The sequence below is a fragment of the Chlorocebus sabaeus genome, chromosome 13 (assembly GCF_047675955.1).
Source record: "Chlorocebus sabaeus isolate Y175 chromosome 13, mChlSab1.0.hap1, whole genome shotgun sequence".
NCBI lineage: Eukaryota > Metazoa > Chordata > Mammalia > Primates > Cercopithecidae > Chlorocebus > Chlorocebus sabaeus.
Genome location: NC_132916.1, coordinates 12235291 through 12262624, shown reverse-complemented (window position 1 = coordinate 12262624; position 27334 = coordinate 12235291). Strand labels below are relative to the sequence as shown.

The 27334-nt window shown below is 44.8% G+C and overlaps 1 protein-coding gene across 2 annotated transcripts in view; it reads left to right on the top strand.

Annotated features, from left to right (window-relative positions):
* The window catches only part of TULP4 (TUB like protein 4), a 277080-nt gene that overhangs the window by 191813 nt on the left and 57933 nt on the right, over positions 1–27334 (top strand). For both annotated transcript variants that reach the window (XM_073022299.1, XM_038001150.2), the window contains exons 4-6: positions 2975–3136; positions 23749–23929; positions 26893–27027. In XM_073022299.1, coding sequence (XP_072878400.1) covers positions 2975–3136; positions 23749–23929; positions 26893–27027 — 478 coding nt within the window. The remainder of the gene's footprint in view (positions 1–2974; positions 3137–23748; positions 23930–26892; positions 27028–27334) is intronic.

The window sequence follows — 27334 nt, the reverse complement described above, 5'->3', positions numbered from 1 at the left end:
CTCTTTGGGCTCTTTTATGGTTCCGTATGAATTTTAAAATATTCTGTGATGAATGTCTTTGGTAGTTTGATAGAAATAGCATTAAATCTGTAAACTGTTTTGGGTAGTATGGCCCTTTTAGTGATATTGATTCTTCCTATCCATGAGCATGGAGTGTGTTTCCATTTGTTTGTGTCATCTCTGATTTCTTTGAGCAGTGTTTTGTAGTTCTCCTTGTAGAGATTCTTCACCTCGCTGGTTAGCTGTATTCCTAGGCGTTTTATTCTTTTTGTGGCAATTGCGAATACGAGTTTGTTCCTGGTTTAGCTGTTGGTGGTGTGTAGGAATGCTAGTGATTTTTGTGTGTTGATTTTGTATCTTGAGACGTTGCTGAATAGCAATTTGGATAGACAAATTGTGGTATATTCGTACAGTGGAATAATATGTATAAAAAGGAATGAACTACTGACACACATAATTCAGATGACTCTCAACATCTTTATGCTGAGTAAAAGTATTTAGACACAGAAAGTCCCATTTGTGTAAAATTCTAGAATGAACAACAGTTACAGAAATCAGTCACTGCCTAGGACTAGGGTTGGGGATTAACTCCTGGGGCGAGGGGGGACTTCACTGCATGTAAATTATACCTTAATAAAGTTATTTTTAAAAGGAAAATATTAACTACTTGCCAACAGTTTTGAAAACTTACGTGAAATGGACAAATTCCTTTTCAAAATTATCAGAACTTTTTTTTTTTTTAAGATGGAGTCTCTCTCTGTTGCCAGGCTGGAGTGCAGTGGTATGATCTCGGCTCACTGCAACCTCCACCTCCTGGGTTCCAGCGATTCTCCTGCCTCAGCCTCCCAAGTAGCTGGGACTACAGGTGCGCATCACCATGCCCAGTTAATTTTTGTATTTTTGGTAGAGACGGGGTTTCACCATGTTGGCCAGTTGGTCTCGATCTCTTGACCTCGTGATCCGGCTGCCTCGACCTGTCAAAGTGCTGGAATTACAGGCATGAACCAACGCGCCCAGCCCTAAAATTATCAGAACTGACTCAAGAAGTAAAAAGGTTGAAAGTTTAGACTGGGCGCAGTGCCTCACGCCTGTAATTCCAGCACTTTGGGAGGCAGAGGCAGACAGATCACTTGAGGTCAGGAGTTGGAGACCAGCCTGGCCAACATGGCAAAACCCCATCTCTACTAAAAATACAAAAATTAGCTGGGTGTGGTGGTGCGTGCCTATAATCCCAGCTACTCAGATGGCTGAGGCAAGAGAATCGCCTGGACCTGGGAGGTGGAGGTTGCACTGAGTCAAGATTGTGTCACTACATTCCAGACTGGCAACAGAACAAAACACTGTCTCAAAAGAAAACGTGAAAGTTTAGTACTAGGACTATTAAATTGAAGAAGTGGTTAATAATCTCCCCATTACAAAAATACATAGCCAGATGATTTGGCAGGCTTGTCTACTAAACTTTGAAGCAACAAATCATCTCAGTTTATACAAATTCTTCCAGGCATTGGAAAAAGAGAGACTACTTCAGCTCATCCTGAGAGAGGTAACATAACCCTGCTACATCCAGAGACGCACATTACCAAAACAAAATCACAGGTCTACTACATTCATGAATGCAGATGCAGAAAATCTAAAGACACTAGCAAATCAGTTTCAGCTGTGCATAAAAAGACAATACTTTACCTCTAAATTGGACTCTGGTAGGTATGCAAGCATAGGATGATGTGTAAAAATCCATACAAACAAATTACCACAGTAGATTAATAGAGGGAAAAATGTGGTCGTTTGAATAGATGTAATAAATGCATTTGATAGACTTAACACCCAAGTATAAGTAATGTTTTTCAGTTAGATTTTTTTTTTTTCTTCATTCTGATTGAGGGGGTATTGTTAGCAAGACCAAGGGGGAATATAATCAGAAACTTAGAGCTTTACTATTTTGGTACGGGGTCAACAGACACTGATGGAGAATCTATTACTAACCATAAGTGAGAGGCAGTGTAACAGTGGTTGAAAGGAAGGACCCTGCAGCCAGCTTTTCCTGGATTTTTCCTGTTTCTGTCTCTTGCCTCCTCTGTTGACTGAGTCTTCTCCGTAGATGAGAACAATAATACCTTCCATAGGCTGTTGACTTGAGGCTTAATGAATTAATGTACATGAAACACATAGAACACTGTTGATGCACAGTATGCACTGAAGTCAGTTTCATTAATTTTTCTTAAAAATATTTCTTTAGAGACAATACCTTACTCTGTCACCCAGGCTGGAGTATAGAGGCACAATGATAGCTCACTAAGGCCTCAACCTCCTAGGCTCAAGCAATCTTCTCACCTCAGCCTCCTGAGTAGCTAATACCACAGGTGTGTGCCACCACTGCCGACTAATTATTTTGAGACAGAGTCTCGCTCTGTTGACCAGGCTGGAGTGCAATGGTGCGATCTTGGCTCACTCCAGCCTCTGCCTCCCAAGTTCAAGTGATTCTCTCACCTCTGCCTCCTGAGTAGCTGGGCCTGCAGGCACGCACCATCATGCTTGCCTCATTTTTGTATTTTTAGTAGAGACAGGGTTTTACCATGTTGGCCAGGCTGGCTGGTCTCAAACTCCTGACCTCAAGTGATCTGCCTGCCTCAGCCTCCCAAAGTGCTGGGATTACAGGCATGAACACTGCATCTGGCCCTGACTAATTCTTAAAATTTTTTGTAGAGGTAGGATCTCGCTGTCTAGGTTGTGCTCGAACTCCTGGCTTCAAATGATCCTCTCACTTTGGCTTCCCAGCATTCTGGGTTTACAGGCATGAGGCACTGTGGCTGGCTTCAATAATTTTTTTTTATAGCTTTCAAATAACATATGTTATGTTTTAAGGCCATCTCCATCTTACCCAAAAGGCTAAGTTAATGACTATGTGTAGACTTTGATAAAAGTGTTTTCCTTTTCAGATTACAAATTGACCCTTTTCTGTGTGTGTGTCCCCAAGGTGAGTGATTTCACGTGGAGCCATGATGGAACTCAAGCACTTATTTCCTATCGAGATGGGTTTGTCCTGGTTGGTTCTGTCAGTGGACAAAGACACTGGTCATCCGAAATCAACTTGGAAAGTCAAATTACGTGTGGCATATGGACTCCTGATGATCAACAGGTAACACCTCTGAAATGTGGGTGTGTGATGTTAAAACCATGGGAGCTCGGAGGGAAGAAAGGGGCAGGAGAAGGGGAACTGGTGCAAAAGCCTCTTTAAGAATCACAATGGAAAAGAACAATAAAACTGTCCAAGTAGGGCTGGGCGCAGTGGCTCACGCCTGTAATCCCAGCACTTTGGGAGGCCGAGGCGGGCGGATCACGAGGTCAGGAGATCGAGACCATCCTGGCTAATACGGTGAAACCCCGTCTCTACTAAAAATACAAAAAAATTAGCTGAGCATGGTGGCGGGCGCCTGTAGTCCCAGCTACTCGGGAGGCTGAGGCAGGAGAATGGCGTAAAACCGGGAGACAGATGTTGCAGTGAGCCGAGATCGCGCCACTGCACTCCAGCCTGGGCGACTGAGAGAGACTCTGTCTCAAAAAAAAAAAAAAAAAAAAAAAAACTGTTCAAGTAAAAATTAAAACAAAAATTTTAAATGAACCATAAATTGGAGAAACAGCATTTCCCACCAATTTGGTAACATTAATTTAACGTTTTAATTATATAAAATGTGCATACACTTTTATTAATAAAATCTGCATAAATATGCAGTTGATATTAGATATCAACTAAGTTGATAGGAAGCTAAAACAATCAGGATAGGAAATGGGATGTGTGGTATCTTCCTACATCGTAAGACAACAAAGAAGCCCATGCACATGCTAAAAAGAACTGGAGGGAAGTGAATCGAAAGATTATAAGCAGTTATTTTATGCTAATGAGCCTCTGGTTCATTTTTTTTTAATCGAATTTCAAAATTTAATATGCCTGTTTGACTTTCATGAGAAAATAACATGTAAGAACAATACAATTCTATATTGATAATTCATTTTGGAGACCGAGCATGGTGGCTCACGCCTGTAATCCCACCACTTTGGGAGGCCAAGGCGAGTGGATCACCTAAGGTCAGGAGTTAGAGACCAGGCTAACCAATATCGTGAACCCCTTCTCTACTAAAAAAAAATTACAAAAATTAGCCAGGCATGGTGGCAGGCACCTGTAGTCCCAACTACTCAGAAGCTGAGACAGGAGAATTGCTTGAACCAGGAGGTAGAGGTTGAAGTGAGCTGCGATTGTGCCACTGCACTCCAGCCTGGACAACAGAACGAGACTCCATCTCAAAAATGAAATAAATGAAATGAAATGAAATTCGTTTTTAAAATATAAGGATTGACTAGTTAAAACCTTTGTAAATATAAAACTTGTGTTTTCCATGTACAGCAGAGTACATATAATGCCAGGATGTTTTGTAGCAGAGATTTAAGTTTATTATTGGTTAAAAGAAACCAAGCAGTGTAATATGGAACCATAACTTGCATATTTGAGCCACTTTTTAAAACTGAATTGCTTTCCTCTAGTCACTATATATTTAATGTTTCCGTTTTTCAAGTAAAAAGGCAAATATTTTTTCTCTTCTCAAAATTGGTATTATGAGATTTATGAAAAGGTATTTTCAACTCCATGTTTCTTCCCTTGCTTTCCCCCAAAGACTTCCAGTTATCCCTAGTATTTGTGTGTATTTATATGAAATGCTTAGATTCATTTATTACAAAGCTGCATTTTTATAGCTTTTTACTACCCTCAGAGTCTCAGAAGTGTGTTGCATTAAGTGACCTTGCCCAAGTGACCTTGCCTAAGGCACCTGATCTCTCCCGTATCGGTTTCTCCTGTGTGACAAGGACTATGTATTATTTCCTGCCTAATCCGCAGGGCTTTTGTAATGATCAAATGAAGGAACAGATGTGAAAGCCCTTAAAAATCCAGGAGTGGAAGTCTTGGCTTCACATTCTCTCCTCGCCTAGAGTGGTGGAACCCATGAGCCATCTGTGAGGTTCATCTCAGGGTCCTCTGATGAGTTGTGCCAGCCAGTGTCCCCAGCAGACTGCGCACATGTAGGACAGGCAGGGGGTCCACTGGGAATACAGCAGTGAGAGAGACGTGGCTCTTGCCTTTGAGGTACAATTGGACCTGTCGAGGAGACAGACCTCTCCTTACACAGAATACTGCTGCTGTGGCTTGGCAACGTGTGGAGGAGGACTTCCCAGGAAGGGCTGGCTGTGACTCCCAAGTTGAATCTGGGGTACATTGTTCCAGGCAGCCTGAGCAGAGTTCCAGAGTATTGACACCATGGTGTGCATGTACCACAGGGAGTGGTTTCCTGCTGCTTTGGAATGTGAAGGGGGACTCCTGGGGCTGGAGGAGTCGGTAGGACAGTGGCCATGGGAAGCATGGAGACCATGCTGACGTGTCTGGCCTTGACTCTGTAGACCTTGATGTGAAGAAAGAGCTGATGTGGCAAGCAACTGGGCCCTTGGCCCCAGCCTCTGTCCTGATGACTGCTTTTACTAACAGGTGGGATTTTCTTCTAGGAAAGTGCCCCCACTGCCTTTAAATAAAAGGGTTGCAGCAGAATGCCTGTTGTCTCAGCTAGTCAGGAGGCTGAGGTGGGAGGCTCACTTGAGCCCAGGAGTTCTCGAGACCAGCCTAGGCAACATAGCGGGACCCCATCTCTTAAAAAAAAATAATAATAAAAAAAGGGTTTGTTGGTCATTGAAGCAGTAAGGACCCTGGGAAGAATTTACCACAGAGAAGATGTGTATCAGGCACTCCGTCAGTCCTGTTTGAATTGGGACGTAGAGCAGGAATACTCCTCTTGCCGTCTCTGCCACTCATTCATATCTGTTGCTCGGTTTGATTTTATTAATGAAAAAATAGTACAAAGACAGGTTGTGCGCCAGCCTAATGACTGTAATGTCAGGAGTTCGATGTGGAAAGCAGCACCTCTGCAGCTCAGGGGGCTCTGAACAGTGGACATGAAGGTAGAGCAGCAGGAAGCCGACTGAGTCTCTTCCTGCTTCCCCGAGAACTTTCTGCCTTTAATGTGAGTTAAAACAGCTTCCAGAAGTAAATCTCTTCCTCACATCTTGAGCTATTTTGGATTATAGTGGAATTTTAGGCTACTTCCTGTCAACTTTAAAAAATATAAGCAGTACATGGCTGGGCGCGGTGGCTCACTCCTCTAATTCCAGCACTTTGGGAGGCCGAGGCAGGTGGATCACCTGAGGTCAGGAGTTCGAGACCAGCCTGACCAATATGGTGAAACCCCGTCTCTACTAAAAATACAAAAATTAGCTGGGCATGGTGGTGTGCGCCTGTATTGTGCGCTGTGTTGCCAACTTTCTATTATGAATGTGTTCAAATGCACAGAAAAGTTGAGAAAATAACCCTTCCTGAAACAAATTACCAAATTTGCACTTTTTCCTCACCACTCCCCACTTTTTTGTAGTTCTTGTTTTTGAAAGTAAGTTGTAGACATCCTGGCACATCAGCCTTATATATTTCAACATGTGCTTCCTGAGATAAAGCCTTTCACCTGCACAGGTACTCCTAAGAAATTAGCAATGACATTATCTGGTATCTAGGCTATCTTTGTATTTCCTGAATTGTTACAGGAATGTATTTCATAGTCTTTTTTGGTTTTTTGGAACCAGGATCCAGTTTAATTCACGTACAGCAGTTGGTTGTTCTGTCTCTTCAGTCTTTTAGTCTAGAACAGTTTCTTTTTTTTTTTTTTTTTTTTGAGACGGAGTCTCGCTCTGTCGCCCGGGCTGGAGTGCAGTGGCCGGATCTCGGCTCACTGCAAGCTCCGCCTCCCGGGTTCACGCCATTCTCCTGCCTCAGCCTCCCGTGTAGCTGGGACTACAGGCGCCCGCCACCTCGCCCGGCTAGTTTTTTGTATTTTTTAGTAGAGACGGGGTTTCACCGTGTTAGTCAGGATAGTCTTGATCTCCTGACCTCGTGATCCGCCCGTCTTGGCCTCCCAAAGTGCTGGGATTACAGGCTTGAGCCACCGCGCCCGGCCCAATTTCCTTTTTTTTAAATTGACTTTTTCATGAAGTCAGTGTGGCTACCTTATAGGCTGTCCCCACACTCTAGATTTGTCTGATTGTGGTTACTCATAGTATCATTTTCCTTCTAGCCCTTGTATTTCCTATAAACTGGAAGTTGAGTCTAGATTAGAGTAGGAGTAAACAATTTTGGTAAGGATACTTTAAAGGTAACATATTCTTTACTCTGAACCACACTAAAACTCTCATCCCAGTCTGAGGGTTGCTGAGTTTGATGGAACCTTTGTAAAAACAAAGTTGCCAGGCACAGTGGCTCACGCCTGTAATCCCAACACTTTGGGAGGCTGAGGAGTGTGGATCATGAGGTCAGGAGATTGAGACCATCCTGGCTAACACGGTGAAACCCCGTCTCTACTAAAAATACAAAAAAATTAGCCAGGCGTGGTGGCACGCGCCTGTAGTCCCAGCTACTCCGGAGTCTGAGGCGGAGAATTATTTGAACCTGGGAGGCACTGCAGTGAGCCGAGATGGCGCCACTGCACTCCAGCCTGGGCAACAAGAAGGAAACTTTGTCTCAAAAAGAAGTTATTTTTCACAGTATGTTGTTAATGTCATCTACACTTAAACAGCTAATTTGTTCAAAGGATGTGTTTTACTTCAGGCTAAAATTTGCTTTCCATTAAATTGCAAGAAGGGAATGTAATCCTACTTGGAATCTATTCAGTGGGTAAGGACTCTATATTAGTTTGCTTGGGCTGCCATGACACAATATCACAGACTGGGCCGTTTCAACAACAGAAATGTATTTCTCACAGTTCTGGAGGCTGGAAGTCCAAGATCAAGGTGTTGGCAGGTCTGATTTCTCCTGAATTCTGTCTCCTTGGCTTACAGACACCTGCCTTCTTATTGTGTTCTCACATGGACTTTTCTCTGTGCACCCACGTTTCCAGTGTCTCTTCCTCTTCCTGTAAGGATACCAGTCCTATTGGATTAGGATCCCACCCATACTACCCCATTTAACTGTAATTACCTCTTTACAGGCTCCATCTCCAAAAATAGTCACATTGGGGGTTCAATACATTTGTTCAACAAAATTCAGCATATGAGTTTTGGAGCATGCAGTTCAGTTCGTAATAGACTGATAGAAAATATTTTGGAGAACAGAAAAGTTACAGAAGAAATAGTGATATAAACTCAGCTTTAGAAACTTGGGATATATTTATAAATAGAATGGGTTTTATAGGGCTTGGGAGCAAACCAGAATGACACAAAGAGAAAATGTCAAATAAATGTAAGTATGACTGGGAAAAATATCTGGGTCCTAAGTTGATTCAGAGTAATGCTGTAGCAGTGAAGCTTTTGCAGTTCTGGAAACACCCAGCATCACAGCAGAGTGTGCCAGAAAGAATGTTTCATTGCCTCTGTGTTCTCCTTGGGTTTAGGAGAATACCTTGCCCCTTGATACGTGAAAGTTATTTGAGACGTTGACATTTTGAAAGATTCTTCCAGCATGTTTTGGATCTTAGCTAACTGCCAATTCACTTGGAAAGCCTTTCAACTAGAGAATGCGGTGAGAACCTGAGCTGTGTTTCCATGAAAAAGGTAGACTTGCCAATATGCCACCCAGCATTTCCAGGCTGAGTGTGGTCCTCCTAGGGCAGTGACCAGCTGATGTGACTGAGGCCACTGAGGATAGGTCAAAAGAAGAGCCCCAAACTTCAATTTGAGACTCCAGTTTGAATGTGGAAGAATTTTGTGGTAACTTCTGAATGAAAGTTGCCACATACATAAAATGGCATGGGAAGAAAACCCTCTCCTTGTTCCTGCCCTTCCTGGGAGATCTCCAGGAAGCAGCCCCCAGGCACTGCTCTGCTGTGGGAGACAACGGGTTTTGCCAAGAACTCTTCCCAGACTGTGGCTTTGTCCCTGTGTCATCTCTGACACCCCATCTCCACAGAGCTCCTGCAGTGAGGCACATACATAATTTGGGTGCATGAACCATTTTTTAAATCATCTTAAGACAGTTCCAGGGCGTTAAAGCTTATAGACGTTAGTGACACCCATTTCCCCCCACAGTCAGGGTAGCTCCCGTCCTGGGTCAAGCAAAGATGTGTATCCTTTGTGTGTCTTCCAGGCATTTGCAGCTTCCCTCCCCAGTCACTGGTTCCTATTTCTTACTTCAGGAGCCACAGAGCATGCTTCTTTCTGGGCTCTTGGCCTCAGATGCGATCTCCTTGGCAGCCTGGTGCTTCCGTCCTCTGCTTGGCTACCTTGGTTGGCATCTTCTAGACCCTGTCAACACATCCAGGCACATCCTTTCTAGCAATGCCTCTCCCAGCTGGATCTCACCTCCTCCTCCCATCCCGGTCATCTCCCTCCCTGGCTCTTACATGGCACGCCTTTCCAACTCGGTCCCCCTTCTGAGGTTCCAACCTCAGGCCTCTTCCCTTTTTCCTATCCTTTGGGTGATTTCTTCCACTGCCACAGCTGCATCAGCTCCCGTCTGTCCACTGCCAGCTCCCCACACCTGTCCCACACTCGTCGCTCTTGTCCTTCACACTGCGATACCATCACTGTCACCACCACCACCATGCCTGCAGAGCAACTCCGGGTAGATGTAGACGTTGCTCAAGTCCACTGTGGTCTGAACTTAGTATCCTCTCCACCCCGCCTCTTCTCCCTCTGGCCCCTCAGCTGCACTCCTCTCTTGCTCATCTTGTATGCCCTAAACTGGGAATTGCTCATCGTTTGTGTCCTAAACTGGGAATCATTTATGCCCTAAACTGGGACTCTTTTTTTTTTTAATTTTCTTTTTTTTGTTGTTTTTGAGATGGAGTCTTGCTCTGTTGCCCAGTGGCACGATCTCAGCTCACTGCAACCTCTGCCTCCCGGGTTCAAGTGATTATCATGCCTCACCCTCCCAAGTAGCTGGGACTACACAGGCATGTGCCGCCATGCCTGGCTCATTTTTGTATTTTTAGTAAAGACGAGATTTCACCATGTTGGCTAGGCCGGTCTCGAATTCCTGACCTCAAGTGATCCGCCCGCCTCAGCCTCCTAAAGTGCTGGGACTACAGGTATGAGCCACCATGCCTGGCCTGGACTCTCTTTTCTGTACCTACAACCTTCATTTAGTCACCAAGTCCTGTTGATTCCACTTCCTGTGTTTCTATCTGGGACTATTTATTTTTACTTAAAGTTTATAGATGATTGTGCTCAAACCAGCTTAACTGAAAGTATTTAAGGTTTCACGTAACTTGACCAGAATGTGTCACTTGAAGGGAGGTTAATGGTTCTCCTGAAATACAGGTACAGATATACTTCACTTTATATAGTGGATGAAAGAATGTAGGTAAAGTGAGTTTTTGAAAACATGATTATATTTTAACTACCCACCTACAGAATCTCCCTATTTAAAGAATATTCTATAGAAATTGCCCTTGCTTAGAAGGTAGTTGTTTTTGAAATGAGAATTCTTCACCTAGTGCATGTTTTTGCTAGCAATATCCAGCTTTTAGTTTTCTGGGAGTAGAGGTAATGTTTCTTTATAAATACAAAAACTTTTTAAAAGGAGAGAGTCTTAAATCTGGTATTTCCTTAGACGCTCTGAAAGCATGATTTCAAATAAAGTAGAAAGAGTTTGGGCTGATAAGTATTAAATAGTCACCGTGATAAAGCTTTTAGCTTTTCAGGTCTTGGCACATGCAGTACTAGTAGGTGGCATTTCCTTCTCTAGCCTCAGTGCTGATTGTATTTAGTTTCATGTTTTTTAAACCTAGAAAGAGAGAAGATTTATCCTTTTTGTTTTGGGATGCAAAAGGTAGGTCCCAAATCCCTTCTCATCTGCTAAGGAGGTTTTGCACCCTGTGTGATCTGTTGTGTGCTAGTGTGATCATGTCCCTGAGGCCACTGTGTCTTCACGGCAGCTAAGCACTGTCAGGTCATCTGGGGAGAGAAGCAGTAACAGTCATTGAATGCCTATGCACCTCTGGGACATCTGTGAGATGAAAGCTTTTTCATGTACATGTTTTACAAGAAATATGACCTTTATTTGCTATTTGGAGTGGAGTGGAATCAGGACTTGAGTAGTTAGTGTAATAGGATTATTTAAAATAATATTTTAGTACAGAATTTTTAATTCATTTAGTTCAAATGGTTTAAAAATAAATTTTAGGTCAGGCCTAAAATCATGCCTGTAATCTTACCACTTTGGGAAGCCAGAGCAGGAGAATTGCTTGAGGCCAAGCGTTCAAGACCAACCAGGGTAATGTAGCAAGACCCCATCTCTACAAAAAATTAAAAACTAACCAGGTGTAGTGGCACATTCCAGTAGTCCTAGCTACTCAGGAGGCTGAGGTGGGAGGATTGCTTGAGCCTGGGAGGTCGAGGCTGCAGTGAGCTATGATTGCTCACTGCACTCCAGCCTGGGGAACAGAGCGAGACCCTATCTCAAATAAAATAAAATAAAAATAATATTTAAAAATAATTAGTATGCAGATGTCTTTCCAGATATATTAAGGGATGAAAAATGAACTGTTATAGATACTCATATGCAGGTAAACGTTAAAACATTGGTCAATTGAAAAGAATAATTCATTCACTTTTAAAAGATAAAGTCATGACTGAAGTACCAATTTAGAACTCAAGGAAATTCCCTAACTCCCCCAAAGTATCCAAGTAATAAATGATTCTGGCAAGGCACATTGGCATGTGCCTGTAGTTCTAGCTACTCAGGAGGCTAAGGTGGGAGGATCCCTTGAGCCCAGGAGTTCTGAGCTGTGGTTTGCTATGTCATTTAGGTGTCTATAATACAGTTTACTTCCTGGGTGCAGGGGACCACCAGATTGTCTAATGAGGGGTGAGCCGGCTCAAGTCAGAAACTCCCATTAAAGCAGGTTAAAACTCCCGTGCTGATCAGGAATGGGATTGCACCTGTGAATAGCCACTGCACTTCAGCCTGGGCAACATAGTGAAACCCCATCTGTAAAAATCAAAAAATAAGTGATTCTGTAGGGATTTTTAAGTATATAATTTTTTAATTTGACTATGAAAAATTTCAGTAGCATATGAAAAATAAGGAATCCACATATTTTACATTTGCTTTTTTATCCCTTTCTTTTTCTTCTTCTTTGCTGTATTTAAAGCGAATCCCAGATAGCATATCATTTCACCAGTACATACTTTAGTGTAAATCTCCTCAAAACGTGGCATCCTTCCATAACCACAGTGCCATTATCACACCTCATCTGTTCCTTTCTTGGAGGGAGGTTCTTGTTGGATTGAAGCACATAGTTTGAGTCTGGCTCTGCTCATGGCTCTGGAAGAGCACATCTGCAGCACCACGGAGACACACGTCCCTGCTGAGGGCTTCCTTTGTCTTGCATAGTCAGAAAGGAAAAGATAGAACTTTAAAACAGTAGTATAACCCTTTGCTTTCTCAGCTGAAAACACCACAGTTTGTTTGTTTGTTTGAGACAGACTTTCACTCTTGTTGCCCAGGCTGGAATGCAATGGTGCGATCTCAGCTCACTGCAACCTCTGTCTCCTGGGTTCAAGTGATTCTCCCACCTCAGCCTCCTGAGTAGCTGGGATTACAGGCGCACACCACCATACCCAGCTCATGTTTGTATTTTGAGTGGAGACAGGGTTTCACCATGTTGGCCAGGCTGGTCTTGAACTCCTGACTCTAGGTGATCTGCCCGCCTCGGCCTCCCAAAACTGCGCCCAGCGCACAGTTTTATAATGAAAAGTAATTTACAGGCTGGGCACAGTGGCTCATGCCTGTAATCCCAGCACTTTGGGAGGCCGAGGCGGGGGAATCACGACGTCAGGAGATTGAGACCATCCTGGCTAACATGGTGAAAACCTGTCTCTACTAAAACTACAAAAAATTAGCCAGGCGTGGTGGCGGGCGCTTATAGTCCCAGCTACTCAGGAGGCTGAGGCAAGAGAATCACTTGAACCCGGGAAGCGGAAGTTGCAGTGAGCCGAGATCACGCCACTGCATTCCAGCCTGGGTGACAGAGCAAGACTCTGTCTCAAAAAAAAAAAAAAAAGTAATTTACCGATATTTGATGTATAAATATCAACTAACACATAGAAGAGGTCTATTCTTTGATAGAAAAAAAATCGAACTTCACAAAAGCAAAACGTCACAATTTATTATTTGCAAGGAGTTTTCTATTTGCCCTAAGAAAACATTTTCCTCTGTTGTCCCTTTAAGGCTGGCTGTAAGCACAATTCAGCCTCAACAACTGCCCCTCCCAGAGCAGCTCTCACTCCCACACAGGGCCCAGAGCAGCTCTCACTCCCACACAGAGCAGCTCTCACTCCCACACAGAGCACAGAGCAGCTCTCACTCCCACACAGGGCCCAGAGCAGCTCTCACTCCCACACAGGGCCCAGAGCAGCTCTCACTCCCACACAGGGCCCAGAGCAGCTCTCACTCCCACACAGGGCCCAGAGCAGCTCTCACTCCCACACAGGGCAGCTCTCACTCCCACACAGGGCCCAGAGCAGCTCTCACTCCCACACAGGGCAGCTCTCACTCCCACACAGGGCAGCTCTCACTCCCACACAGAGCACAGAGCAGCTCTCACTCCCACACAGGGCAGCTCTCACTCCCACACAGGGCAGCTCTCACTCCCACACAGAGCACAGAGCAGCTCTCACTCCCACACAGGGCAGCTCTCACTCCCACACAGGGCAGCTCTCACTCCCACACAGGGCAGCTCTCACTCCCACACAGGGCCCAGAGCAGCTCTCACTCCCACACAGGGCCCAGAGCAGCTCTCACTCCCACACAGGGCGGCTCTCGCTCCCACACAGGGCGGCTCTCGCTCCCACACAGAGCACAGAGCAGCTCTCACTCCCACACAGGGCAGCTCTCACTCCCACACAGAGCAGCTCTCACTCCCACACAGGGCAGCTCTCACTCCCACACAGGGCCCAGAGCAGCTCTCACTCCCACACAGGGCCCAGAGCAGCTCTCACTCCCACACAGGGCGGCTCTCGCTCCCACACAGGGCGGCTCTCGCTCCCACACAGGGCGGCTCTCGCTCCCACACAGGGCACAGAGCAGCTCTCACTCCCACACAGGGCACAGAGCAGCTCTCACTCCCACACAGGGCACAGAGCAGCTCTCACTCCCACACAGGGCAGCTCTCGCTCCCACACAGGGCGGCTCTCGCTCCCACACAGGGCGGCTCTCGCTCCCACACAGGGCACAGAGCAGCTCTCACTCCCACACAGGGCACAGAGCAGCTCTCGCTCCCTCACAGAGCAGCTCTCTCTTCCTCCCTAAGCAGTTCTCACCTCCTCCCAGAGCAACTCTCTCCCTCTACCCACCTGGAGCAGCTCTCACTTCCTCAAAGAGCAGCTCTCACCTCCTTCCAGGAGCCTGCTGGTTTTGAATCCTGATGCTCAATACAAGAAAAGAACATGGTAATCTCTCACACAAGCTCTTGTAGTGAGTGTTTCTTTTTTAAAAAATAAATCTGTCCTGGTGTGGTGGCTCACACTTCTAATTCCAGCACTTTGGGAGACCGAGGTGGGAGGATCACTGGAGCCCAGGATTGCAAGACCAGCAACATGGCAAAACCCTGTCTCTACAAAAAATGCAAAAATTTTCGGGGTGTGGGGGCACACATGTAGTCTTAGCTACTGGGGAGGCTGAGGGGGGAGGATTGCTTAAGCCCAGGAGGCTGAGGCTACAGTGAGCCATGGTTGTGTCACTGCACTCCAGCCTGGATGACAGAGTGAGACCCTGTCTCAAAAACAAAACAAAACAAAACAAAAAACCACAAACCCACTAAAGTAAAACCCCACTGGTCAGCTCCTACACTGAAAACCCTTGCCAGTGACTGGTGAGTACGTTGTAAGTAGGTTAAAGGGCTGGTAGAGTGGAATTGCTGGTAGCTCTTGGGGACTCAACTTTGCAATGAGATTTAGTCTAAGCCAACACAAAGAGTGATCCTTTTTCTTCCCTCCCATCAGATCTGCCCATGACTTTTTAGTAGTGTGAATACTACACAAGGCAAACCCATCTTTATTTTAAACCCTGAACTAAACATATATAGGAATGGTTCTTGTCAAAATCAGCAAGGAGCACAGGAATCACAGTTAGGAGGATGAATTGCTCAGGAAAGAAATTGGGAGACAGCCTCCCACCCTTCAGGGCTATCTTTATCCAACGATTGATACTGGTTCGTTTTTAGTTATTTCTTTTTGCATGTATTTGAGAAATTCTGTCGCACTTTGTGGAATAAAATACATTTCTTTAGGAGAAACAGGTGCAGCTACTATGTTTGTAGTTTTTCGTTTTGTCAGTATTTTGGTTGACTGACACGACAGTTAAGATGTCTAGAAATTAAGTCACCCTTTGTTATCTCTGGACTCAGGTGATGAATCACCAGATAGAGCACTCAGTATTAATGAATTATAAAATATGCTAAATAAAAATGTTTCTTGAGTTTTACATTGAGTAAGCCAGGTGCAGTGGCTCATGCCTGTAATCTCAGCACTTTGGGAGGCTGAGGCGGTGGATCACCTTAGGTCAGGAGTTCGAGACCATCCCGGCCAACATGGGGAAACCCCGTATCTACTAAAGTACAAAATTAGCTGGGCATGATGGCGCACGGCTGTAATCCCAGCTAGTCAGGAGGCCAAGGTAGGAGAATCGCTGGAACCCGAAAGCAGAGGTTACAGTGAGCCAAGATCGCACCACTGCACTCCAGCCCAGGTGACAAGAGTGAAACTCTGTCTAAAAAAAAATTAGGTTAGGAATAAAAGATGAGAGGAATGTATTCATGTACACTGGCTCTTGTTACGTATACCTTCTTAAAGTCAGTTTCTTGTTAATGCAATGTTAGATTTTCTTCATATATCTTCATCAGTACCACAGCATGATGATGGCCTTGGTTTTGACACAGGGACCTTGCCTGAATGCCACCATTTAGCCAGGTGGTGAACTACAAAATTGATCTTCCTAGGGTTCCACGTAGCATTGCTGCTCTACAGCCCCTGCCCTTGACATTGAATATGTCCTTGTATGTGTCAGGAGGGGTGAGATGTGCTGTTTCAAATGTGTTCACCACCAGGACAAAGGCTCGCTCCTTCTGGTCAGGACTCTCTGGGCCCTCTTCTCAGCTGGACCTCAACCTTGGCCTCTAAAAACTGCACACTCCCAGCATAAATGGTTTCATCCACACCGTCTTTTTCCTTCCCACACACACACCCTGGAGCAAACACTGACACAGTTTCTTTTTTTTTTCTCTCTCTCTTTTTTCTTTTCTTTTTTTTTTTGTTTTGGAGACAGAGTCTCACCTGTCGCCCAGGCTGGAGTGCAGTGGCGCGATCTTGGCTCACTAGAAGCTCCGCCTCCCGGATTCACGTCATTCTGCTGCCTCAGCCTCCCGAGTAACTGGGACGACAGGTGCCTGACACCACGCCCGGCTAATTTTTTTGTTATATTTTTTAGTAGAGACGGGGTTTCACCGTGTTGGTCTGGCTGGAACACTGGCACAGTTTCTAACAACTCAAGACTGTGTCCTGAGGATGACTGCTCCAGCTTTCTTACGTTCCTGCCTGGGAGAGAGGCTGCCAAGAGAATCAACTGTTTGGTAGGGCCCATCTCCCAGGCTTTGTGAGAGAGTAGGGGCCTAATTTTGATAAGCTCCAGTTATTAAAGCCAGAGAGCCTAATCACATTGACAGCCTCCTTCCAGCTTTTCAGTTATTTCTCCTTCCCTGGCTATAGCCTATGCCTCCCTCCTCCTCCCTCATTCTCCCTGCTGCAGCATTTATTATGGATTAAATATTTGTCCTTCCTGCATTAACTCAAGTCCCGTTTGGCTTGTCATTGGCACTGGTCACAAGTGCTATTGGGTCTGCTCGCACCACTGTTCCCCAGCCGCCACTGGTAGCACAGACCAACAAGTCCTTTCCCCTCCGCTCGTGTTGAGAAGTTTATCAGTAGCCGTAGGAAAAAATTACTGTTTTCATCATGTTTAGAAGTATATTTCAATGTGTTTTGAAGAGTTGTAACATTTTGAAATGGGAAGGGATTTGAAGCTGACACTTGGGAGGCAGAATGATGACCCTTACTAAGGCGCTAGGACTCAAAGTAGGATGAGCCTCACTAGCTGACCCCCAGGCCCGATGCTTTGCAAAGGAAAGGATGTTTCCCCAGCAGGCTCGGACTACACACCAACAGGCCAAGCAGATTCCAACGTCTCTTGGGGTCTTCTGATCAAAGTACACGTGCACCTTCCCAGGCCTCTTGGTGAGTGGCTACCCTGGGCAGTTATGCCTTACTTCACAGAGCTGATATAGGGCTATATTCCTGAAGCATGCCTTTCTTCCTCGTTCAATGTATATTTAGATGTATTTTTAATCGTATATTCACATGGTATAAAATACTAAATGTTCCATAGGACATATGATGAAAGGATCCCTCCTTCTATCCCCAAGCTGACCAGAGGTAATGTGTTTTCAGTTACTTGTGTACCCTGCTGGAGATATTCCAGTTAAATGCTTGTTTTTTTTTTGTTTGTTTGTTTTTTGAGACGGAGTTTTGCTCTTGTCCCCCAGGCTCCTGGAGTGCAATGGCGCGATCTCTGCTCACTGCAACCTCCACCTCCTGGGTTCAAGCAATTCTCCTGCCTCAGCCTCGCAGCCAAGTAGCTGTGGTTACAGGCGTCCACCACCATACCCGGCTTTTTTTTTTTTTTTTTTGAGACGGAGTTTCACTCTGTCACCAGGCTGGAGTACAGTGGCACAATCTTGGCTCACTGCAGTCTCTGCCTCCTGGGTTCAAGCGATTCTCCTGCCTCTGCCTCCGGAGTAGCTGGGACTATAGGCACGTGCCACCATGCCCAGCTAATTTTTGTATTTCTAGTAGAGACGGGCTTTCACCATGTTGGTCAGGACGGTCTCGATCTCCTGACCTCATGATCCACCTGCCTTGGCCTCCCAAAGTGCTGGGATTACAGACGTGAGCCACCGTGCCCAGCCAATTTTTTAATTTTTAGTAGAGACGGTGTTTCACCATGTTGGCCAGGCTGGTTTTGAACTCCTGACCTCAAATGATCTGCCCGTCTTGGCCTCCCAAAGTGCTGGGATTACAGTCATGAGCTACCATGCCTGGCCATAAATGCATTTTTGTATTGGTCCTGTAGTCAGACTATTCTTTACTCCCACAAATTGATATATGGGTGTGTCTTAGAAGGATGAATAAACTTAAAAATGGAGCCTGAAAGATTTGGAGAAGAATATTCTGGTAATGGGAATCATTTAACATTAAATTTGAGGCCTGAGGCAGAATACCTCCTTCTTTGAAAATCTTTAGACATGGGAGAGTCTCTTATCTTAATGGGTTAGTTTACAAGTGGTCTTTTCTTCAGTGAAGAGATGAGATGACTTCCAAATTATTGTTAGCCTGAAGATTCAGATTTAGGAGTGATTGTAATAGTCAACTTTGAAATTACATTTCATCCAAAAAAAAAAAACAAAACAAAACAGGAAGTAGTCTATTAATTGAGCAGTTCTGTCATTTACAACTGTCTGATTTCAGTGACTATTTAGTTGCAAAATATTCAAGTCTGGCCTTGAAGCACATCTGAAGGCCAGTATTCTGAAACCCAACAGGGAGGTCTTAAAAAATTTTTTGGCCTGGCACGGTGGCTCACACCTGTAATCCCAGCACTTTGAGGGGCTGAGGCAGGCGGATCACGAGGTCAGGAGATCGAGACCATCCTGGCTAACATGGTGAAACCCCGTCTCTACTAAAAAATACAAAAAATTAGCTGGGCGTGGAGGCGGGCGCCTGTAGTCCCAGCTACTTGGGAGGCTGAGGCAGGAGAATGGCATGAACCCGGGAGGTGGAGATTGCAGTGAGCTGAGATTGCGCCACTGCACTCCAGCCTGGGCGACAGAGCGAGACTCCATCTCGAAAATAAAAGAAAAATTTTTTTTTTTTTTTTTTTTTTTTTACTTTAGCCACATCTCAGAACAAAAAGAGTTCCTTCCAAGGAAAAGGAGGAACATCATGGCTGTTTTTTCATTTCTCTGTCTGCAGCTACACATGCATGCCACCAGAGGTGCTAAGGTCACTAGGAGGGATTTGTAATCAGTTTTTTAGTGTATTCCCCCAGCCTTCAATCATAAAAGCAAGTAAGTGGGAAAAAGTCACCTCCTTCAGGAACTAGTTCCAATACTACAAATTAAACTCTGTTACAAAAGAGTGAACATTTTTGAAAGCGTGTGTTATTGAAGTTGACATTTCCTAACATGGTTTTATTCAACAATTTAGATGTGTAGGGTCCAAAGATAAAGGTACTGATGAGATACCACGGCTTCCAAAATAGAAGTCTTTTCAATTATTTTATATCCTCTCTTCTCCCCCTTTGGTTGTGGCTTGGTTTATTTTAAACTACTGATAATAATTGTGTTTATTTTTAAATAATTGCATCTAAAATGGTTTAGAATGGAGTACATTGAAATAAAGAGATTATATATGGATATCATAATTGCATTGCCGTGGGGGTGTGTGTGTGTGTGTGTGTGTCAGAGTCTTGCTTAGTCACCCAGGCTGGAGTGCATTGGCACAATCGTGGCTCACTGCAGCCTTGAACTCCTGGGCTCTAGTGATCCTCCTGCCTCAGCCTCCCCAGGAGCTAGGACTACAGGTGCTCACCACCATGCCCTGATACATTTTTTTGTTTTTTTTTGTAGAGGACAAGGTCTCACCTTGTTGATCAGGCTGGTTTCAAACTCCTGGCTTCAAGTGATCCCCCCATCTCAGCTTCGCAAAGTGCTGGGATTATAGGTGTGAGCCACGGTTCCTGGCCGTGTTGCTATTAGAAACTGCCCTGCAGTGAGTATATTCAAGGCTGCAAAGTAAACCGAACCCAGTGAGGCAGCCATTGAACTGGTATGACTTGACCTGTATGTCTCTACTGCTTATTTTGTCCTGGTATATGCATTACAGAGGGAACATTGGCCCTGTGGCCCTGCCCGTACCTGAAGCCTACAGTTCATCACAGGAAACAGCAGGAAAGTATGGGACAGAAATGTACATGATTCATCCTTGAAAGTGTTTTTTGGGGATAGTTTTATGGGAGGATTTGGGAATTGGTTTATAAAGAAGAAAGGAAGGAGATTGCTCCTTCATTTTTGTAGGAACACTTGGGCAAATATTTGGGCAGAAATTTATATTCATTGAGTCACTGAGTGAATGAGAACCTGGGAGTGCAGACCTGCCCTTGAGATGCTTGTGGTTTACTGGCAGACAGGCCCACAAAACCAGAACCAAGTTCAGAATGCTGTGGGGGCCGTCGTTAGAGCAAGATTAATTCTGTGTGGTGGGGCCCAGAAGCCTTTAAACATGGTGTCTGAGCACTGCTGTGAACCAGCTGGTGTACTAGACATTGGAGATAAAGCACAAGCCTCAGTCCTTGCTTGACGCGGTCCGGGTGTGTGTGTGTTGCTCAGGAAAGGATGCAATCATGCCTTTGATCTTAAGACATGTTGACACTGAGGACCTTTGGCACATCTTTGGGAGATGGCAGGAATGCAGTTGCATGTGAGAGTCTGGGGCTCAGGACAAAGGCCTGTGCAGGGAGTCAGCTATGAATGGGATCCTTGAGGCTATAGGCATGATTGTGGTTTCCTAGAAAGAAAAGGACCTAGAGCCGAGCCTGGGGAGCACTAGCACAGAGAATTCTAGAAACAGGAGCACCAGCCCACTCAGAACACATTCATTGCTTGACCAACATTAAGGAGCAGAAGCAGCAGAGATTGATGCACTTGCCATATGTGTATTCATTATTATTAGACTGTCACTCTTGTTCTTCTGAAGTCCTTTGCTCACGTAAGCTTTATCTCATTAAAAGTGATTAGGCATGAAAAGAAGGTGTATTGGAAGAGATTTTTTAAAATCTGATTTCATATTGTATCACTCTTCTTCAGTTATCTGTGACATACTTGTTCCAAAACAGAGTAATTTCTTCCGTCATTGCTTGATGACTAAACTGTCAGTGCTGCTTTTCTCATTTTTTCCAATCTTAATAGTGTTTCTGTCTTCCTATGGGAGCTGTAGTTGGAATTAATTAATGGTAGTGGATTTGGGGCCTGCCCTTTTTGTTCTGTTTTGCTTTAGTGTGATACTAAACTCTGATAACTTAATCAGTCCTTTATTCAGGAATTACATGTATGTACTCTCATCTGTCCTTTCTTCTCTAAAATGGAAAAACGAGTATTAATTCAAAAGACCTTTAATGCAGAGGCACTTCCTCCCTTTTGCAAATACTTCTTGTGTTGTACACCATGACAGGGCCTAGGGAGGTACTGTTGAGCAAAGCTGATGTGGTTCAGGTCTCTGCTTGGGCCGCTGTAACAAAATACTACAGACCAAGGGGCTTAAACAACAGACATTGATTTCTCACAATTCTGGAGTCTGGCAAGCCTAAGATCAAAGCGCCAGCCAATTTGGTTCCTGGTAGAGGCTGACTCCTGGCTTGCCTTCTCCCTGGGTCCTCACATAGCCTTTCCTCAGTGCTTGGGGGTAGCAAGAGCGCTTGCAAGCTCGGGTCTCTCATACTCTTCTTATATGGGCACTAATCCCGTCGTGGGTGCCCTACCCTCTCGACCTTATCTAAACCGAATCATCCCCCAGAGACCTCACCTCCAGATACCATCAACATAGACTGGGGAGGCAGGCTGCTCATAACCATTCAGTCCGTAACAGTCCATCGCCTCAAAAGCTTACAGTGTAACTAGGGGTCAGAAATCACACAACCCCACATAAAGAGATGAGAATAGTGATAAATGTGGCGGTGGGTACAGCTCAGTTAAAGTTATAAGAAGTCATATTTCGTATTTATTGGCATTGGAAACGGCGCACCAAGCACGTTAAACACCCGCCTCTTCCAGGACTTCAGCAGGCCTGTGGCCCATGCTCCAGTGTCTTGATCCCTACACCTGTGTCACGTGAAGGCTTTGTAGACATGCTGTCAGATACTAATTTTTTTTCTTGACAGCTAAAATTTCACCTTTTTCTAAAATGAATTCCATGGTGTTCCTAGTAGTTATGTCTTTCCAGTAATGAATTAATTGCTACATCTGGAGGCAAATTGTTTTAGCCTTTTTTAGTGTTCATTCATTAAAATATAGATCATATTTAAAGGAATATTTGATGAACAATTTATTCTAAAATAGCTCTGTGAATTCTGTGAACTTTCTGCAGGCAGTCTCTCAGTCATCAGTATTTATATCCTAAAATTGCCTTTTGCTTGTCACAGACTTTAATGCGTTCATTTAGCAATAAATAAATATTGAGTGCCTGCATTGTACACAAAGCTCTGTTAGGTGCCAGGGATATAGCTATGGACTGTCTCTGCCCCCAAGGACCTTCACATTAAAATCTCAAGCAAGAAGAAGCAAAAAATGGAAAAAGCCTTAACCAGCTCTCCCTTTGGGTAAATTCTAGCCTTTCTAGTCAGACAGCCTTGGCTTGATCACTTAATGCCTTTGTCAGCCTACTTGACCTCTCTGAAGTTGTTTGTGTGTTTGTAAAGTGGAGATAACTTGCATGATTGTTGCAATGAGATGCTGATGGATAGACAGATCCCATTAGACACAAAAGATGTAAAGTTTTTAATGGCAACCAATGCAGAAACTGCAGACATCATCACACAGAGCAGAAGATAATGCAGTGTGATGCACCTCGGTGGAGGTCCTGCTGCCCAGGCCCCAGGATTCCTCTCAGGATGTCCCACTGGTGGCACCACCAATGTTATTGATCGGTTGGTGGCGGCAGGGGGATGTTCAGCAGCTGTGAGGTGCCCCTTTGCCGCTGTCATGGAGGGGAACATCCAGCCTTCCTCTACCCAGATCGTTCTTTAGCTCTGGCCATGTACCTGTCTGTACTACCCAGCATGCTCCTGAGTGTGTGCTCTGAGATGGGTGAAGCCAGGGAAGGTGTCTGAGGAGCAGCCCTCAGCACACTGTGGTAGCAAAAGCCCACCTAGGCCCCCCCAGCAAAACTAGTACCTAACTCATGGTTTTGATAGTTAATGAGGCAGAACTTTCAGCATAGTGTTTAGTGCAAAGTACTTAATATTTTAATACCATTACTACATCCTTAAGTTAATTATAAATTAATATATTAATACCATTATTATTCTCAGTGAAGTAAAACATTCAACACTGGAAATAAAACATTGTTTCAGGAGGATCTTCTTTTCCAGATATGGTTAGATAACATGCTTACATAACCCAATGTGTTTTCTCTTGGGTCAAACATAAACCTAAGCTTTTTCTTCTAAATTTGAGAAAATTATAACAACAAATCTCTGCTGCTGCTTCGTTTTCTGGAAAAGTAAATGAATATTTTCCTAACTCCTCTCCTCCAATCAAAAATACAAAGGAAAACCCCTGCAAATAGTATAACAGTGATTTTGCTGGTATTATTTGAAAACGGCCATACCATATAATATACTCATTCTGCTGTTAGTCACATTTCGGTATTAGAAGACTAAAATTCTTGCAGGAATAGCCAGCAGAGGTTCTACTTAACATTTTGTGTCACTGTGCTGTTGTTACTTAACTAGCAATTTTTAGTTCTAAATATATATTGTCTTCCTAGAACAAATTGAGGCAACAAGGTGTGCCAGAAACTGACCCTTGCTGCCACTTGGTCAGAGGTCCCCGTCTTGGATTGCAGGTGCTGTTTGGCACGGCTGATGGGCAGGTGATTGTCATGGATTGCCACGGCAGGATGCTGGCCCACGTCCTCCTGCACGAATCAGACGGCGTCCTCGGCATGTCCTGGAACTACCCAATCTTCCTGGTGGAGGACAGCAGCGAGAGCGACACAGACTCAGATGACTACGCCCCTCCCCAAGGTACTCATTGGCCCTACTTTCCTTGTCACTGACCAGAAGGACAAGGAAGGGCGCTGGAGGGGAGCAGACTGATGTAGAGGAGGGACGGTGAAGGACCACAACACCTGTGGCACCCGGGCTTCCTGGGAAGAGTTCTCGAGCTGAAATGCAAGATAGGGCTGGCCTCATCTAGATGTGACTGTCTCCCCGCTGTTGTCCCTTTTCTCAGAATCACTGGTCGAATTGATTACACTTAATTCGCTTAGCTTTTCCTAGATATAAAGTGAGACGCATGGCTCTTCCTGTGTCCCTGAGGTATGGTGGGGCTTAGCTGCTTAGTGACAATAAAGAAAGCTAAAGATGAAAAATTCTGTGCTATTATTATAACTTAATATGTGATATATCCAAATCCCCAATGTTATTAAAGCCTGTGGCTTTAGGTGCATGAGAAAAGGATTTGTTCTACCATAATGAAGGCCAGCACCTTGGGCAGATAACTCCACATTTCTGTCTATCCTCTTTATTTCAGGCAGAAGCTCTCCTCCTCCTCAGGTCAAAAAGACCTGCGGCCTCTGTGTATACACCACTTGGTGCTGAATACTCTTGGTGGGGATAACTTCAAATTCTAGCCACCTTAACCTCTAGCAGGTCTCCAGAATCAGTGTACAGCACTGGCCTACTCTGTTGGCTCTTCACCAGCATCCCATCCCCTGTACCCATCTCGTCTAAAAAAAATTGACATACAATAATTGTACATATTCATGAGGTACATTGTGATAGTTTGATACACATAATGTATAGTGATCAGATCATTTTAATTAACATATTCATCATCTCAAACATTTATCATTTCTTTGTGTTGGGAACATTCAGTATCCAATTGTGTTGGGAACAACATATCAATATCGTTCTAGGTATTTGAAACTATATAATATGATAATATGTTATTGTTAGCTATAGTCATCCTACAGTGGTATAGAACACTAGGATTTAGCCTTCCTACCTAGCTGTAACCACCTCGTTTTGGGGAGTGGGACTGCCTTCTTGATTAGAAGTGGTCACACTGCCGCAGGCTTCTGTCCTTAGCCTGGCACAGCTGTGCTTACACTGCTGTGTGCCCTTATAGTCAAAGGGTACAGTGAGTGGTTTCTAACCTTTCCTGCCACTGTGGGGCATGTCGTCCTGTGAAGGGCTGTTCTGGGGGAAATTATAGAAATTTTCTCCCCCGTCAGTGTCTGCCTCCATTGGAACCTGCAGTATTCTCATGTTGTCTTCTCTTGTCTGCCACAGCACATTATGCTACCCAGCAGCAGACATGTGTGTGTACACACACACTCATTCATTCATTCATTTTAGGAGAAGGCATTCACATGTGAAAAAGAGTTGAGATTAATGGTAGTGTTTTAGGACCAGTGGCTTGGGGGCTGTTTATGGGCGTTCCTAGCTCTCATAAAGCAGTTTAGGAGTTAACCATCCCCTTTCCCAGTAGGATACCAGCCTTGAGAGAAGTGTTTGTCATATTTCTACAGCCTCATACTAGTAAAGTCAGTGTCTTCATCACATGGACTCAGGATAGTCTTAGAACTCCTCTTTAGTGGGTCAAATCCAGATTTACTTACCTCCGTTTTATTATTGGGAAGAAAAAAAAAAAAAGGCCAGGCGTGGTGGCTCATGCCTGTAATCCCAGCACTTTGGGAGGCCAAGGCGGGTGGATCATGAGGTCAGGAGATCAAGACCATCCTGGCTAACACACTGAAACCCCGTCTCTACTAAAAATACAAAACAAAACAAAAATTAGCCGGGTGTGGTGGTGGGCGCCTGTAATCCCAGCTACTCAGGAGGCTGAGGCAGGAGAATGGCGTGAACCCAGGAGGTGGACCCTGCAGTGAGAGCCAAGATCGCGCCACTGCACTCCAGCCTGGGCAACAAAGTGAGACTCCATCTCAAAAAAAAAGAAAAAAACACAAGATCCAGAGACCACGTTTATAAAGCAAGTCCAGAGTAAGTCCAAGAACAGAATTCAGTCCCTGGTTGCTCCTCCAGGCAGTTGCCCTTCTCAGAAGCTCAGAAGCAGGTGGGCAGTTTAGAGGATGACAGGTGACAGGTGTTCGCCTTTCACATGCAACAAGCTTCTTCTTAGTGGCCTAGGGAATTTGAGGGCAGAAGTCAGTATAGTGCAGTGTCATGATGTAAAGCAAAGCAATAACTGGGCTTCCTCTGCAGACAGATGGCAGGCCGGCCCGCCTCGATGGCTGCTAAGATGAGCCCAGTGTGGGGTGAAGCCTACAGGAGCCTTCTGAAAACCTTGATCTATCTAGGCATCTAGGAAGGGCTTACTTTTGCTTTTTCAAACACCCTGTGAAAGACCAAGTCCATGGTCCATCATGGCTCCTTCTGTAATGTGTGCGTGAGGCTCCAGCGCAGGGTTTTCCTTACGCCAGCTGTGCTCCGCAGGTGCAGCAAGCCTCTATGAGCCACATTTAGCCCAGCCTTCTCTCCAAATATGGGCGGGCCACTGTGGCTGCTTATTTTCTGTAACATTCAACAGAAGAGTAGTTAGTCTTGAAAAGCAACTTTTTTCTCTTTTAGACCATAATTAACAAAATGTTTTTACCCCTCCTCCTACCATCCCTGGACGTTGTATGACATTAAAATAATTTATGTCTATATATCATTAGAACCGTGTAACACATTAACATCAAGGTAATAAACTTTCACACATATTCTCACCACTCACCAATTGCCCCCAGGACTGTGTCTCTAGTGTCCTGCTTCTTACTCATGAATTCTCTGTTAGTGCCCACTGATGGCCCTTGTGTAGTTCCTGAATGATGTAGAATGCTTCATTCAGGTAGCATCCCAATCCAGAGCAAGATCTGCATTGTCAGGCAATTTCTAAGGCACCATACAAGATTGCAGCTTTGGGAACCTGGATTTGGATGGTGTGCTTCCCTCCTTTTCACCTGGCACTTGTGTTCCTGCAGATGGTCCAGCAGCGTATCCCATCCCAGTACAGAACATCAAGCCTCTGCTCACCGTCAGCTTCACCTCGGGAGACATCAGCTTAATGAACAACTACGATGACTTGTCTCCCACGGTCATCCGCTCAGGGCTGAAAGGTACAGAATGCTGCACACACCCCAAGCCTGCAGACCAGGCCTGCGTGTGTTTGCTTCAAGGCCGGTCTTGTACACCCTGTGCTTACTGATTCCTGTCCTCTGTGGTGACCCCTTCTGGGCTTTGTGGAGTCTGTTAACTAAAGCTGCTCCCTCTTCACTCCTTTGCTTAACTGACAAGTCCATGCCTAGTCTTATCTCAAAGGGAGATTCCTGACATTCAGTCTTCGTCTTAACCTGCTCTTTTCCTCACTATGACAAGAATGATCCTCTCTCAGGTGTACAAGTGTGTTTGTATCTGGCTTATGCG